This window comes from Coregonus clupeaformis, chromosome 34 (genome assembly GCF_020615455.1).
Source record: "Coregonus clupeaformis isolate EN_2021a chromosome 34, ASM2061545v1, whole genome shotgun sequence".
NCBI lineage: Eukaryota > Metazoa > Chordata > Actinopteri > Salmoniformes > Salmonidae > Coregonus > Coregonus clupeaformis.
In genome coordinates, this window is record NC_059225.1 from 2,429,572 (window position 1) to 2,447,204 (window position 17,633).

General features: G+C 47.3%; 1 protein-coding gene across 1 annotated transcript in view; it reads right to left on the reverse strand.

Annotated features, from left to right (window-relative positions):
* adarb2 (adenosine deaminase RNA specific B2 (inactive)) overlaps window positions 1-2,743 on the reverse strand; it is a 62,255-nt gene extending 59,512 nt beyond the window's left edge. Inside the window, exons 1-2 of the mRNA XM_041861316.1 lie at window positions 2,661-2,743; window positions 859-1,838 (exon numbers count right to left, since the gene is read on the reverse strand). Coding sequence (XP_041717250.1) covers window positions 859-1,838; window positions 2,661-2,736 — 1,056 coding nt within the window. The 5' untranslated portion in view covers window positions 2,737-2,743. The remainder of the gene's footprint in view (window positions 1-858; window positions 1,839-2,660) is intronic.
* Window positions 2,744-17,633: the final 14,890 nt, after the last annotated feature.

Below are 17,633 nucleotides of genomic sequence, written 5' to 3' on the forward strand. Positions count from 1 at the left end.
TTTTGTTTATGTCCAAAATGGCACCATATTCCCTATATTGTGCACTACTTCTGTTGAGGGCCTGTGCATTATCTAGGGAATAGGGTGCCATTTTGGACACAGCCTTAAATGCTGAATTGAAGGTTAAAATGTCCAACCACGCAATCCAGCCCTGAATGACTTTGGGGTCTAAAATGGAAAAGTTCCTAAAAAACTTGTTTGCCTGGTCTGATTGCTGTTTACATATTTGAGTAAATGAGCGCGGGATTGGGTCAGTGGTTTGTTTGTCGATTTGCTCTTTGCTTTTCGATCTCCTTTGGGCAAGATATTGAATTAATGTTTGTAGATGCTACACCTGGGGAACAAGAGATTGTGCAAAATTACAATACTCGACCAATTATAGCTCTAGAAACAAACACACGCAAAATAGAAAAGCTCATTTTGGGAGCCGTTCAGTTTTCTCGTGTCAGAGGCACAAGGACAATAATTTGTTTCATTTATATCCCTTTCCGTTTGAATAGATCACTGAGCAGATTTTGTTTACCCGCAGCCCGAGCCTTCCAACGTACACACACCATTTGCATGTTTCCACTAGATACGCCACTGTCACCACACATTCCCGTCCAAAGTAAATGCTAAGTCAGCCTGCTTACAAATCTCCCTTATCATCATCCCTCCTCCCTCTCCTCCCTCCCTTCATCCCCCTGTCAGCTCATCCTTACCCATATCTCCTCCCTCTTAATTACTTGTTGGATGGCGGTAGTGTTTCTGCTGTGTTTCTGCTGCTTTGGTTATTACAGGACCCTGTATGGGAGAGGAGAGGCTGCCAGATGTCCCGACCAAAAGCCAAGCTGCTCAGGACACAGCGCTGCTACTCACCTGGGGCAAATGAGGGCATCTATTCCTGCTGGGTTTAAAGCCTCCTCTCCCCTCAGGAGCCAGCCTGATGTTGAAGAGGGCCTGCAAAGCACACTGGGCTGCCTGGGTCTTGGCCAGCTTCTTGCTGCGTCCGGAGCCCTCGAATATCCTCCCTTCCACGCGGACTGCCATGATGAAGCTCCGCGCCCGCCGCCCCTCTGTCCTCTCAGACAGGCACACGTACCTCAGGCCTGGACGCAGCTCGTTGAGCAGCACCACGGGGGTCTTGGGGGCCTCGGCTGGGATAGCCACAGGGACCCCTGCCAACCGCTGCTTGGCCTGCACCATTAGGTCCAACGTGTGGCGAAGTAATCGGCCGTGCCGGAGGGCGCTGGAGAGGCGCAGCTCGCTCTTCTCCGACGCCGACCGGTAGAGGGAGAAGCTGTCGCCGACTACGCCGCCACACGACGACGGCTCAAACTCCTTGAACAGAGTGTCTGGGAAGTCTGCCGCCTGGTCCGAGGTAAAGTCTGCAGAGGGGTTGCTGTGGTTACCCATGGCCAGGTGAGCCTGAGGAGCGTTGGGGAACTGAATGAAGGACTTGAGGGCCAGCTCGGCCGCTCTCATCTTGGCCTTCTTCTTGGTGGGGCCCGTGCCCTCGAAGGTGAGGCCGTTCACCTCTACGGCAATTGAGAAAAGGGGTGCGTGGACGGGGCCGGTCTGGGACACCATGCAGTACTGGAGGCCCGGCCTCAGCTCGTTCAGCTGCACCAGGGCATTCTTTGGTGAGTCCGACCACAACAGTTTCTTGTAGATCAGACGGAGTTTGCACAGGTGTCCGTTATTGTCCTCCTCCAATGGTCGCTTCCTCTTCAGACCGGAAGTCCCGCCCCTAGATGTGTCCGATCTGAACGTTGATTGGCGGTCGCCCGGGACAATGGAACAGCAGTCCTCTAGGTTACCGATATTTCGGTTCTCTTTGACCTCAGCGCTGCTGGTGCCTGGCAACGACAAGAAAAGGAAACAAAACAATTGAGAGAAATAAAACCATTGTTCAGAACAATAAATGCAGACATAACTGTGTGGCGCTCCACAGTCACTATATCTCAGTGTGCAATAGAATGAGACTCAGAAAGCAAAGCTCCCGGGGCAGATTTAGTCACTTGATACACAATGAAAGGGTAATGAACAAATCTACCAGCGTCCCCCATCGACAGTCCCCAAAGTTCATAGCGAGGGAGGCTATCTTATTTAAGTGTTCTAAAATTCAAATCCAAATCCCCTCAAATGGGGCATTATCTGCCAAATCATTCTGTAATCTGCTGCAAAATTGGTTCTGTGACTCTGTGGTTTAAGTGGGAGAGTATTTGTTACTGTACCCAATGCAAAGCAGCAATCTCTTTTGTAATGGGGGGATTGTATTGTATTGAAAGTTACACACATTGGGGGATGAAAGAAAAAAGCTATCTGCCTTATTTCACACTTCTATTCTCCATGAGGACAAAGTTGGAGCAGCTGTGCTATCATGCTCTGCTCTTCAAACCTAGTTACAGGGATAAAGTAGCATATTGCATTTCTGAAAAATGTGCACAAATTTGAGTTTCAAAACCAGAAAATTGACAGATAGATCACTTTCATATCTAGTCTACAGTACACTGACAGGATTGATACATGTATTTACAGTATGTGGAAGCAGTACTACTGTAATTGTCCAAGACAAATTTCTCCTTGGGATCAATACTGTATATCATAGGCTATCATATCATATCAGCAGTGGCTGTGCATCCAGTATGTTGTGAGGAATATACTGAGGTGTGACTTACTTAAAGTGTCCTCATCCTCTGTGCTGGTGGTCCCAGGGCTCATGTACTTGAAGGGAGCAATCAATGCAGAGAGCATGCTGACTTTCTCTGTGAACAGAGAGGAAAGAGACAGAGACAGACAAACACACCATGACTGCTACTGTGGTATGAAACAGTGTTACTGATACAATAACATGTAATAACTCTCTACCTACACACTGAGTATGGCTGGTCTATCCTGTCTTTCTCAGTCATTTTCTCCTCCTCCTCCTCCTCTTTCTGCTTAGAGAGTAGTGATCTAACTATTGATCATTAAGAGATATTAGGTGTTGGAGAAGTGAGGACGTGAGGAACTGGTTTCTAATTAAAGTGTTTTGACTGGCCTGTCGATGTATGCTCAGCCTGGGCTGGAAGCACCAGACCCAGCTGTGATGGACTCTAATAGGGTGTTACACTGTAAACAACACGCACACCTGGAGGCAGGAACACCAGGGGGACCTCTAGGGAGACAACCTGAGTCCATTTTATTTAAAGGGATGGCACAGCAGCCCACATGTTAGTGTACCCATCCCCTTTAATTACAATAGACCACTGTTTCCCAATCCATTGCTTGTACTCCTTCCCTCCCTCCCTCCCTCCCTCCCTTCCTCCCTGTTGAACAACACTGAAGGGTTTGATGATTCACAATGACACACATGGCTGCTCTCTAAGAGCTGTGGACAGATCTGCCGTATCCCAGTGGGGTGAAATTACAATACAACACTCTGCATTGTGACCTAATTACAGTGTAACTAACACCAGCAAAATGCAGCTGTTAGTCTGTCTGTCCATTAGAGAAACCAGCAGCAGAAGGTCTCAACATACACTGACTAGTTTCTAGATAACATTTCAAATCAATCTATATGTCGTTAGCTATGCCTCAAGAGGGCAAATTGTTTCTATCTATTTAATTCATGTTGCAGTGTTTTCTCTCAAAGGGCAAAATTAGATCCTGACATGGCCGAGTTCTAATTATTTCCTATATACATTTAGATCTAAATTAGCCAACACACCATCTAACACTGTAGCTGTTAAAGTGTTTCTGAGACGTCTTCCGACCGTGAAACTTAAAGACAAACGTCCATACAAAAGTGTAAAACGCAGTACAGAATATGAGGAGGGCAATTAACACATACATTTTACATTTTAGTCATTTAGCAGACGCTCTTATCCAGAGCGACTTACAGGAGCAATTAGGGTTAAGTGCCTTGCTCAAGGGCACATTTACGTCATTTAGCAGACGCTCTTATCCAGAGCGACTCACAAATTGGTGCATTCACCCTATAGCCAGTGGGATAACCACTTTACAATTTTTTTTTGGGGGGGCATAAGTTTCCACATGGGCCGCAGAAGTCTTTCATGTATTTTTTTATCATTGTGTTGTGCCTTAGGTTCTGCAACACCCACTTAACTCAACAACCTCTGCCAAGTGTTGACTTTCACTGGGCTGTAAGGGGCTAGAGAGAGAAAGACAGAGCCAACACACTGATATGTATGTCATCATCAACCTGATGACTAACAAAGAGATGGAACTCATTCAGGACAGGTTTACAGTAAATGATGGCCTCAGATCTTAGATCTAGTTAGGTATGGCACAGTAGTAAAGAAAAACAAGTGTTAACATACTGTAGGTAATGCTCAGGTAAACTGATCAGATATTAAGGCATTCATTCATACAGTAAGGATAGAGAATCTGATAGAGATGGATTTTGGCGCTGGGGATTGTGGAAGAGAACAACCTACACCCTGTAAAATAGGGATTTACCTGCTGTACAATACAGCTCTTATTAAAACCAGGTTTGGCAAGTTTGGCAAGCGAAGTGTGTGTGTTTATGCATGCATGTGTGTCTGTGTGTGTGTGTGTGTGTGTGTGTGTGTGTGTGTGTGTAAATTCACAGTGAGCAGATGATAAGGGCCCTGTCTACTTCATCCTTTCTTTTCCTGGTTCAGAGCAGAGGGAGGGTAATGAGCCAATCACATTTCCCTGTGGTTCCGTCCACATAACGGATGGGTCAGATGAGCGACGGGAGACATTAGAAATAGGCGCTGAGGGAAATCATTGACTGGCTCTCTCGCCCCTTCCCTCTCTCCCACCTCCCTCCCTCTCTCTCTCCATCTCTGTCTGTCTCGCGGGCCACAGATTAAACAGCTCTGAACTGGTAAATGAGAGCGGCTGCATTGTCTCAGTGAGCTGCCGGCCACACTTAAAATCTGATTTCTGTCCGATGGCTCAGCTGATCGCTAAGCAGCTGATCACTAGCTGCATAAACAAACAGCCTGTGTGTGTGTGTATGTATGTGTGTGTGTGTGTGTGTGTACGCACGTGTGTGTGTGTGTGTGTGTGTGTGCGTGTGTGCGTGCGCATGTGAGTAAGTGACTCAGTATGTACACACATAAATCCACTGGCTTACATAAAAACCAACACATATCTTTTACAGCCAAGATTCATGACTGCATTTAACTGCTGTATTGGAGCTAGGTCTCAGGTTGGGTCCAAATGGCACCCTATTCCCTATATAGGGCACTGCATTTGAGCAGGACCAATAGGATTATGGTCAAAAGTAGTACACTATAAAAGGGAATAGGGTGCCATTTGGGATGCAACCCTTATACTACTTCACCCAATGCCTTTCTATATTTGCTCATCTCTTGTTTGTACAGTGCTTCAGATGCGGATCATACCAACAATCTCAAGTGTTGTCATAAGCTGTCATGATAGGCTGTGCCAAACATTATAGGATTCATTAAAATACTATGTAGACATATTGACAGCCAAGGTGGGAATAGCAGTATGTCATCCAAGGACTGAGTGATTGGGGGTGTGAGTGTGTGTATGTGTATGTGTCTTTGTGTGTGCGTGTGTGTGTGTGTGTGTGTGTGTGTATGCCAGTGTTTGGGGTAGCAGTCGGATGGATATTTAGCACCTGATTAGTGCCACAGACTACAGAGGAGCCAGGCCATCTGCTTTACATGTGTTCTCCTGGACCATGCCAAGGACAGGGCTCTAGGAGACAACCCAACCCAACCCAGAGACACAGCCCACAACCAGACCTGGCCTTCTACCCCACCACCAGCCCCCAGCTTTAGCACCAGCCCCAGCCACTGCCCCAGTCCAACCCCCCACTCCCCAGCGCCAACCCAAGCCAAGCTCCAGCCATGCCCAGTTCAGTCCAGTATTTGGACCATCCAGTTAACCAATCGTATGGCATGATGCTTGATTGAATTAGTTTAATCTTATCAGCTTCATGCTCATTCACATTGGGCAAAACTCAGAGAAGGAAGGCAAGGCCATGGCTGGACTCTTTGTGTTTGTGTGAAATGAGGGTCAGCTAACCTAATGATCCTTTGGATCGTCATTGAGCCATATGTTTCCTCACAAGACTCTAGAGTTGTAATCTATAATCTTCAAATCTTGAAACCGATACAGTCAGGCTCTAAAAAGAAAGCTATTTACAAAAACAATACTGCACATCGATGGAAAGGCTCTTGAATCCAAAGTATTTTTATTATAGAGGAGGAATGTGAGGCCAGCCTAGCAATGCAAAGCCACGAGGGCATAGAGAGAATATCAAAGCCGTGCTTGAACTGAACTGAAGTGGGCACTCGTTATTACACACCATTGTGACTACGGATGGAAATGCAGAAAAAAAACCACTGTCAATGAATCATTGATAGTGAGGAGAGGAAAAATTCAATAACACTTCTTCTTCCATTATGGCTTTTAGACAGAGAGATACATAGCACCCACTCACTCTCACACACTCTCAAAAATGGACTTGATGTGGATGAGTATCATTGAAGGACCTGCTCAGTGTCTGTGCTGAAGCTAAGGCAGCAGGACCTACAGATTAAGTCGGAAGTTTACATACACCTTAGCCAAATACATTTAAACTCAGTTTTTCACAATTCCTGACATTTAATCCTAGTATAAATTCCCTGTTTTAGGTCAGTTAGGATCACCACTTTATTTTAAGAATGTGAAATGTCAGAATAATAGTAGAGAGAATGATTTATTTCAGCTTTTATTTCTTTCATCCCATTCCCAGTGGGTCAGAAGTTTACATACACTCAATTAGTATTTGGTAGCATTGCCTTTAAATTGTTTAACTTGGGTCAAACGTTTCGGGTAGCATTCCACAAGCTTCCCACAATAAGTTGGGTGAATCTTGGCCCATTCCTCCTGACAGAGCTGGTGTAACTGAGTCAGGTTTGTAGGCCTCCTTGCTCGCACACGCTTTTTCAGTTCTGCCCACACATTTTCTATAGGATTGAGGTCAGGGCTTTGTGATGGCCACTCCAATACCTTGACTTTGTTGTCCTTAAGACATTTTGCCACAACTTTGGAAGTATGCTTGGGGTCATTGTCCATTTGGAAGACCCATTTGCGACCAAGCTTTAACTTCCTGACTGATGTCTTGAGATGTTGCTTCAATATATCCACATAATTTTCCTTCCTCATGAAGCCATCTATTTTGTGAAGTGCACAATCTATCTGCAATATTAAAGCTGAAAAAGTTGTTCGATGGGGTTTAGGTCAGGGCTCTGTGCACCAGTCCCTCCTGCAGCAAAGCATCCCCATAGCATGATGCTGCCACCCCCCGTGCTTCATGGTTGGGATGGTGTTGTTCGGCTTGCAAGTAACCCCCTTTTTCCTCCAAACATAACGATGGACATTATGGCCAAAAAGTTCTATTTTTGTTTCATCAGACCAAAAAGTACAATCTTTGTCCCCATGTGCAGTTGCAAACCGTAGTCTGGCTTTTTTATGGCGGTTTTGGAGCAGTGGCTTCTTCCTTGCTGAGCGGCCTTTCAGGTTATGTTGATATAGGACTCGTTTTACTGTGGATATAGATACTTTTGTACCTGTTTCCTTCAGCATCTTCACAAGGTCCTTTGCTGTTGTTCTGGGATTGATTTGCACTTTTCGCACCAAGGTACCTTCATTTCTATGACAGAACACGTCTCCTTCCTGAGCGATATGACGGCTGCGTGGTCCCATGGTGTTTATACTTGCGTACTATTGTGTGTACTGATTAACGTGGTACCTTCAGGCGTTTGGAAATTGCTCCCAAGGATGAACCAGACTTTTTTCTGAGGTCTTGGCTGATTTCTTTTGATTTTCCCATGATGTCAAGCAAAGAGGCACTGAGTTTGAAGGTAGGCCTTGAAATACATCCACAGGTACACCTCCAATTGACTCAAATTATGTCAATTAGCCTATCAGAAGCTTCTAAAGTCATGACATAATTTTCTGGAATTTTCCAAGCTGTTTAAAGGCACAGTCAACTTAGTGTATGTAAACTTCTGACCCACTGGAATTGTGATACAGTGCATTATAAGTGAAATAATCTGTCTGTATACAATTGTTGGAAAAATTACTTGTGTCATGCACAAAGTAGATGTCCTAACCGACTTGCCAAAACTATAGTTTGTTAACAAGAAATTTGTGGAGTGGTTGAAAAACGAATTTTAATGACTTCAACCTAAGTGTATGTAAACTTTCGACTTCAACTGTATTAAACTGAGCAGGTGTCTTGTCAAACACACCCCATATCATAACACACACCTACCTCTCTTCTTAAAGCACTCACCTCACCGAAGAGTGCTACTGGTTATTTACAGAAACCCTGTGACACAAAGATACGACTTTCTTTGCATCATAAAAGCTTTTCAATGTTAGAGCTCGGATACTGCACGGGACAAAAGGCTTTGGGGCCTAATGCATTCAATAAATAAACCTTGCATTGCATGATTTCTGCATTTGCACCTAAAGTAGATAGTGGTGGTGGTAGTGGTGGATGTCCTTGTCTTCAACCATCAGTGCTTTCAGGGATAAAATTGCACACTCACTTCGTGAAATGGTACCAGAAGGGGAAGAGGACTTTAATAAGACGTATTCAGGTTAGATAGGGAAAGAGAAACCGACAGAGATTCCCAACGTGGACCCACAATGCACTTGAGTTCCTATTCTTACACAAATAACCTCAACCAATTAAAACCGTTCGTCCCTTTTCTTCTCGTTATGTCTGATAGTGTTCACAGATGATGATTACTACCTGATAAACAGGGGATTTAATGCACAGTCGTCTTTTTCCTCTTTAACAGAATATTAATGTCAGTTGAGCCGTCATCCATGAGAGAGACTAATTAGCAAACATGATAAAGACTAGACACGCAGACAGACAGACAAAGATTTGATGTGCTGCCTCCCTCTGGGTCTGTTGCCTTAATAATCTGATAACAAGCTTCTCATATGTATTTACAAGGTACAGTGACAGAGACAGAGATAAGTCTGGAGTGTAATGAAATGATGCAGCCAGGTCTGTGATTACGTCTTGCACTGGAGAGTGTTTTGCATTCCGCAATGATCTGTCTGCCTGTCTGCCTGCCTGCCTGTCCATCCATCCGTCTCTCCCCTCCACCCCATAACTAGCCATCAGGGCATGACCAGACAGACCACTGTGACGCTCCGTTTGCCTTCCAATCTCAGTGTGTTGGGCTACCATTCAGCAGGTGTAAGGTTAGGGATTAATTGACCTCCTCATGTAACACTTCCATGGGCACCGTGCGTAATCCAGACCAGCAGTGACGCTAGAGAGAGCAACACCTGAGTATTCATTTCCAAAAGGAGGATGAGAGAGATGGAGTGAGAGGTGAAAAACCAGACTGCATCATTTCCATGACAGACAACTTGTGTGAGAGTATGGATATACTTAACATATATCCATCCTTTTTCCATCCCTCCATCTCTCTCCCACTCTATCCATCTATTCCTCCACCTGTCCATCTCACCCTCTCTCTCTCTTTCTGCATCGGGGACCCTCATGAACAAAATGAACCTGGCTGTCTGATTTACGGTGACGCCATCTTTATGCGGCCCATTAGGACACCTATAATCAGGCTCTGTGTTTACACTACTTTGTTCAGCAGAAATTGCTGCACCGATGGTCCCGGGAAGCACAGATGGGACACGGACACTTTTTCATTGCCTGTTCCATACGACAGCGCCCAACACATCTGGTATGCAGCGAGGAAACATCTTTGCACTAATTTGTTTGTCACTATATATTGAAAGGACTATCTGTCATTCTGCCATGCTTTGGTTGCATCGCGGCGTGATGTTTGAAGACATGGCTAGTCATACGTTTCAGATGTGCGGCCACTCGGGACTCAGTTACAGGAGCAGCCCATCTGACTGATGGAAATGAAAGGAGGAAAGGAAGGAAGGAGGGAACAGAGAAAAAAAGGGAAAAAATTAAATTGCCCCTGATTTAAAGCAGACTTAATTTCCCCATGAATCATCAGCGGTGTTTGAATTGTGATACTATGTTTTAATCTTTCCCACTGCGCAACACAACAATAAGTATTAATATGTGTCTGTAGTCATGTGACTTCTCACCAACAAATAACGCCCTGGGTAAACGAGAGACAAATTCCAACTGGCACAACATTTCACAATATGGAGAACGAGAGGTGTTTGAGTGTGAGGGGGAGGGCTAACTAAAGCTACATCCCAAATGGCACTCTATTCCCTATATAGTGCACTTTTTGTCACCAAATGCTATGGGTCCTGGTCAAAAGTAGTGCACTGTATAGGCAAAAGGGTGACATTTAGGACGCAGCCTAACACTATGGTGTATTTCCCTCCATTCAGGCACTGACTGCCCTCTATATTTCACACAATCCTGCAGCTAGAAATTGCGATAAATATGAACTGACAGCTCATGATATCCCATTTCCAATCCTATGCTCCACACTAAGTGTGATTCAGAGTCAATTAAAGAACTGTTTGATGTTGATCCATTCAGACTCAGAAATTAAGCACAGGGCTGGTAGTATTTATTACTATGGTATAGCACTGCTCTTGCCTGTGTGTGTGTGTGTGTGTGTGTGTGTGTGTGTGTGTGTGTGTGTGTGTGCTCACCTGTGTACAGCACTCTACCATAAGGGAGTGGAAAATGTTAAATACAAACGTGCCGGTCGGGACAGGTTTGTTCATGTAAATGACGTGGTTCTTTCTTTGTGATTTTTTTCCTAGGCATCCTAAACTACAGAAATGAATTAAAAGGGCCTGGGATGTACTAGTGCTATTGATGTGGAATGGAAATGGCATTGGCACTAGTACAGAAATCTATCTATTTCTTTGAACAAAACCAGATGCATTTATCAAAAGGACAGCCACTTCCTAAGTCCTTGAGAAGTACATTAATGTAGCAACGGGGATTAGGCTTGGCAATACCAGCTGCATTATGGGAAACATCCCAGAGAGTAGGGTGTCTTTTGTTATTCTATGTCTACATGTAAAATGTTTTTTTTTTAAACATTCATATAAATGGAGGAAGGGAAAGGTGCTTCTTCCTTTTGTGATTGGCTAAGTGGTTCAAACAGGTCCAAAGTATATTGGAGGCTGAAAAGCAAATCATTTTGTAGAAGTACTGTAGACATTAATGACAAATTGCTAAAGAAGAATGCTAAAAGCATACTTGTGAATACATTACGCTAGTCACAGATGAGGAGAGTAGAGCGGTGACTGCACATGATAATTAGAATAAGAGTTTTCTACTCCAGGGGATCTGTTTTAACTACCCTAATGCAATGGCGCTATAGGTTTAGGGGTGTGTCAGAAATATTTGAGCTATTTTCACCACCACAATTACAGGTGCAGTTGCTGGCGGTGGCGCTTAAGGGCTGTCTTTTGATGAATAAAAACCAGTTGTGAGTGTGTCGATGTTTGGCTCCTCTCCTGCCAATCAGAATGTGCTTCATGGCTAAATACACTACAAAAGTATGTGGACACCCCTTCAAATTAGTGAATTTGGCTATTTCAGCCACACCCGTTGCTGACAGGTGTATAAGATCGAGCACACAGTCATGCAATCTCCATAGACAAACATTGGCAGTAGAATGGCCCGTACTGAAGAGCTCAGTGACTTTCAACGTGGCACCGTCATAGGATGCCACCTTTCCAACAAGTCAGTTCGTCAAATATCTGCCCTGCTAGAGCTGCCCCGGTCAACTGTAAGTGCTGTTATTGTGAAGTGGAAACGTCTAGGGGCAACAACGGCTCAGCCGCGAAGTGGTAGGCCACACAAGCTCCCAGAACGGGACCGGCGAGTGCTGAAGCGCGTAGTGCGTAAAAATGGTCTGTTCTCGGTTGCAACACTCACTACCGAGTTCCAAACTGCCTCTGGAAGCAACATCTGTCACAAGAACTGTTCGCCACACACAAGCCTAAGATCACCATACTCAATGCCAAGCGTCGGCTGAGTGGTGTAAAGCACGCCGCCATTGGACTCTGGAGCAGTGGAAACGCGTTCTCTTTAGTGACGAGGTCCATACAGAAATGGTTTGTCGAGATCAGTGTGGAAGAACTTGACTGGGCTGCACAGAGCCCTGACCTAAACCCCATCGAACAACTTTTTCAGCTTTAATATTGCAGATAGATTGTGGCTTCCATCAATGTAATTGTCTGCATCATTTCCAATCCCCCATATATTTTTTGTAAATATATGTATGCATGTATGTGTATGTATACACATACATGCATACATACTGTGATGCCACGAGAGGCTACCGCTTCCAGCGGGGTTGCCCAAGTAGTGCAAGGAGTCCAGGTTCAACCAAAACAAGGATTTTTATTAAAGGTCTTCGGCAACTAACGAAATTATAACACAATTCTCTCCCTTCCCCGAGCCCCTCCAGACCGTGTCTCTTCCTTCCAAAACAACTCCAGCCTATCAGCCCCTGATTGGTTTCAGCTGCGTGGGGAAGATTGGCCACAGAGGGTTGGAGTTCCCGACCATACCAGCAGATGGAGCCATAGCTGTCTGGGTTTGCAGCCACCTCAGGGGGATGTACGTCCCCTCAGGACACAGCCTCTCGTGACATCACACATCCCCTCTCCTCGGGACCGACGTCCTCGTCGGGGTAAAGGCAGTGAAGAAGGCATCCCGCCGGGAGAGGGCGTCCGCATTTCCGTGGTGCTTGCCAGCCCTGTGGACAACCGAAAAGTTAAACGGTTGCAAGCTCAAAAACCATCTGGTTACTCTACTGTTTGATTCCTTGTTCTTGGCCATCCACTGCAGAGGGGCGTGATCAGATACCACCATGAAACGTCGGCCCAGGAGATAGAACCGAAGGGACTCCAGGGCCCAGACTACAGCCAGACATTCCTTCTCCACCGTTGAATAGTTCTTCTCTCTTGGAAGTAACTTCCTGCTTAGGTAGAGAATGGGATGTTCTTCCCCGTCATGTGCCTGGGTGAGGACAGCACCCAGACCCACCTCCGAAGCATCCGCTTGGACCATGAATTCCTTCTTGAAGTCTGGTGCCACCAGGATCGGACTGGAGCAGAGTGCTCGCTTCAGGTTGCGGAAAGCCGCCTCCGCCGCAGGGTTCCACTTCACCATTCGTGAGTGGCGTTTGGTCGTCAGCTCCGCCAATGGTGCCGCTATGGTAGCAAAATCTGCAATAAAGCGTCTATAGTAGCCAGCGAGGCCCAAAAATGACCTTACTTGCTTCTTGTTGATGGGCTGCGGCCAGTGCTGTATGGCCCGCAGTTTGGCTTCCTGTGGTTTGACCAACCCCCGCCCAATGGTGTACCCCAGGTAGTTTGTCTCACTGAAGGCCACCTTGCACTTCTTCGGGTTTGCCGTGAGCCCTGCTTCCCTGAGCGAATCCAGCACCGCTTGTACCCGGGGTAGGTGGCTGGCCCAATCCTGACTTTGTATAACCACATCATCCAAATAAGCCGCTGCGTGCCTCTTGTGGGGGCGCAAGGACTCGATCCATCAGGCGTTGGAACGTGGCAGGTGCCCCGTGGAGACCAAACGGAAGTCGGGTATACTGGTAGAGACCCCTCCGGGGTGGCAAAGGCTGTCTTCTCCTTAGACGCCGGGGTCAAGGGGCACCTGCCAGTAGCCTTTTGTGAGATCAAGAGTGGTTATGAAACGAGCATGCCCCAAGGAGTCTATTAAATCATCGACACGAGGCATTGGGTATGCATCAAATTCAGACACTTCATTCAACTTTCGATAGTCATTACAAAATCGTACTGAACCGTCTGGCTTGGGAACTAGTACTATGGGACTTGCCCAGGCACTGTGGGACTCTTCGATTACTCCCAACTCCCGCATCTTCCTTACCTCCTTCTGTATAACCACTTTACGAGCCTCTGGCACGCGGTACGGGCGCTGGTTTACCGTTCGGCCAGGCATGGTGCGGATCTCATGTTGGACCACCTCTGTGTGACCGGGAAGGGAGGAGAAGACATCCTGGTTCTGCTCCACGAGTTCCAGGGCCATCTGTCGTTGATGTGGGGACAGATTTGGACCCAGCTGAACCTCTTCTCGCGCCGGTTCCTGGGTCTCTGTGGGGGGTAGAGAGCTAAACAGCGCCTCTCTGGCGTGCCACTTCTTTAAAAGGTTAACATGATAAATCTGCTCAGTTTTCCTCTTATCTGGTTGCCTCACCTTGTAGTTTACTTCTCCCATGCGTTCAATGACCTCATATGGTCCTTGCCAGGTTGCCAGGAATTTGCACTCAACGGTTGGCACCAGGACCAGCACTCTGTCCCCCGGCTTAAACTCCCTGGGCTGAGCAGATCTGTTGTAGGAGGCTTGCTGTTGCCGCTGACTGGCCTCCATGTGTTCCCGCATCATGGGATAGATGGCCTTCATTCTCTCCCTCATAGCCCCTACATGGTCGATCAGTGTCCGCTGTTGGCATGGCTGCTCCTCCCAGGCCTCCTTGGCGATGTCGAGCAGTCCTCTGGGTCTGTAGGAAAGCAAGAGCTCAAAGGGTGAAAACTCCAGTAGAAGACTGAGGTACCTCTCTCACCGCAAACAATATGTATGGTAACAGCTGATCCCAGTTGCGCCCATCTTCCCCTACCGCTTTCCGCAGCATGGATTTTAGTGTTTTGTTAAAACGTTCGACTAGGCCATCTGTCTGGGGGGTGGTAGACCGAGGTTCTCAGCTGTTTGATTTTCAGTAAAGCACAGAGTTCTTTCATCACCCTGGACATGAATGGAGTCCCTTGGTCCGTCAATATCTCTTTGGGATTCCCAGACTAGTTGAGAGACGGAACAGCTCCTTGGCGATTTGTCTGGATGTAGCCTTCCTCAGCGGAATGGCCTCCGGGTACCGGGACGCATAGTCCAGAATGACCAGAATGTATTGATGTCCCCTGGCACTTTTCGGTAAGGGCCCGACTATGTCTAATCCAATCCTCTCAAAAAGGAGTTTCGATAATGGGCAAGGGAATGAGCGGGTTTCTATATGTGGGCTTTGGCGCAACCTGCTGACACTCAGGCAACTACGGCAGTAGTTCTCTATCTCTTTGTGTACTCCTGGCCAAAAGAAACGTTGCATGATTCTTTCCTTAGTCTTCTACCCCCAAGTGGGCCCTCTAAGCGGGTGTGTGTGGGCTAGGTTGAGTACTGTGGCCCGATAGGGCTGTGGCACGAGGAGCTGTTCATGCACTTCCTCATTTTTCTTGACTATCTGATATACTAACCCCCGGTTTACTGCGAAATGGGGTAAGTAGGGTTGTCTTATCCCTAACACTACACCTTCTAATACCTGCACATTTCTTAAGGCATTTGCAAGAGTCGGATCTTGTAATTGAGCCGTACCATACTGGCCTGTGAGAGGGGGAAGCTCTTGGGTGCCTGGGACGTCTTCTTCACTGGAGAACGGAGCACTTTCCTGGGCTGCGTTCTCTTCTCCCGTATCCGGACCAGTCTCGGTGTCGGTCTGGGCACCTGCCATCCCTATCAGAGCCCGGGCGGGAGTGAGTAACTCGGAGGATTGCACCGGAGCCTTCCCAGGATGAGTCTTGCCTCTCCGTTTCCGAGGTACTCGGGTTATCCTCTCCTGAGACTCTCTCCAGAGTGGGTAAAAGGCTGGGCAGTCTCGTCCAATTAGGACAGGGACGGGGAGGGAATCAACCACCCCCGCCGTCGTGTGTATGGTTCCCCGTGTGCTGGTCATTGTAAGTTCAGTAATGGGGTATTCTCTGGTGTCCCCATGGACACAGGAAACTGGGAGGACTTTCCCCGGGGTCAGACACGTTGGGCCCACCAAATCCTTACGCACCAGGGTGGCCCGGCTACCAGAATCCAGTAAGGCCTCCACATCATGGTGATTCACAGTTACCGGGCAGGTGGGGGGGTCGATCTGGGCCGCCATCTACGACTCCCAAGAGCGAGGCAACCCGGTGTGTGGGTGCTGAGCTGGAGGACTCCGCAGTGGGCATAGGTTCATCGGCTGGTTTCCCACACTGCCAGGAGATATGTCCCATCTCCCCACACCGGTAACACTGTCGAGTTTCCCCCTCCTGGTGTACTCTTCTTGGACCCGCCTGGGTTTCTGGCTCCCCTGGAGCCGGGATAAGTCCTGGACGTGGCTGGGTTCGAGACCTTGGGGTCCTTTGGACGGGTTCTTCCCATTTGTGGTGGGGCCGCACTCCTGGGGTCTTTTTCGGGAAGCATTCAGCATCTCCGCTGTGGCCTGGTACTTTTCCACAGCTTCCACGGTCAGATCAGCCGTGGTCAAGGCCTGTTGACTGATGAACCGTTTTGCCTCATAAGGCAGGGGCGTAGGTAACGATCCACCACAACGGCCTCCACCACCGCCGCTGCTGTATTCCCTCTGCGGATCCAGCCATTTCCTTGCGATTCGGACAAGTTCATGCATCTGCGCCCGAGGAGGTTGGTCTGGTTGGAAGGTCCAACTGTGAAAGCGCTGGGCCATACCAAACTTTGTGAGTCCATATCTGCTGAGGATCTCAGACTTCAGGGCATCATAGTCAGTAACCTGGTCAGGGCCCAGGTCCCGGACAGCATTCAGCGCTTCCCCGGTTAGAAAGGGGGCTAACAGACCAACCCACTGTTGCTTGGGCCAGGCTTCCCTAGTGGCCGTGGCCTCAAATGCATGCAGGTATGCCTCAATGTCATCGGTAGCTCCCATCTTAGATATAAAGTCACTTGCCTTTATTGGGCGGGTATTTTGGACCACCCTCTGTCTCTGCAACTGCAATTCCTCTGCCTTCAGAAGGTTGGCTTTCTTTTGCTCCTCCAAGAGAGCCACGTTTGCTTGCATCTGGGCTTGCTGGCCAGCAACAAGGGCTTTCAATATGTCCTCCATTTCAGTCGGGCGGGAGCCTACGGCCAACTTGGAAAACTGGGTGATCAAACCTTCGGTATCCTCCTCTGACATGCACTATTAACGCTTGAGCGTGCCCGTATTCTCCACCATCTGTGATGCCACGAGAGGCTACCGCTTCCAGCGGGGTTGCCCAAGTAGTGCAAGGAGTCCAGGTTCAACCAAAACAAGGATTTTTATTAAAGGTCTTCGGCAACTAACGAAATTATAACACAATTCTCTCCTTCCCCGAGCCCCTCCAGACCGTGTCTCTTCCCTTCCAAAACAACTCCAGCCTATCAGCCCCCTGATTGGTTTCAGCTGCGTGGGAAGATTGGCCACAGAGGGTTGGAGTTCCCGACCATACCAGCAGATGGAGCCATAGCTGTCTGGGTTTGCAGCCACCTCAGGGGGATGTAACGTCCCTCCAGGACACAGCCTCTCGTGACATCACAATACACACATACAGTACCAGTCAAAAGTTTGGACACACCTACAGTGAGGAAAAAAAGTATTTGATCCCCTGCTGATTTTTTACGTTTGCCCGCTGACAAAGAAATTATCAGTCTATAATTTTAATGGTAGGTTTATTTCAACAGTGAGAGACAGAATAACAACAACAAAATCCAGAAAAACACATGTCAAAAATGTTATAAATTGATTTGCATTTTAATGAGGGAAATAAGTATTTGACCCCCTCTCAATCAGAAAGATTTCTGGCTCCCATGTGTCTTTTATACAGGTAACAAGCTGAGATTAGGAGTACACTCTTAAAGGGAGTGCTCCTAATCTCAGCTTGTTACCTGTATA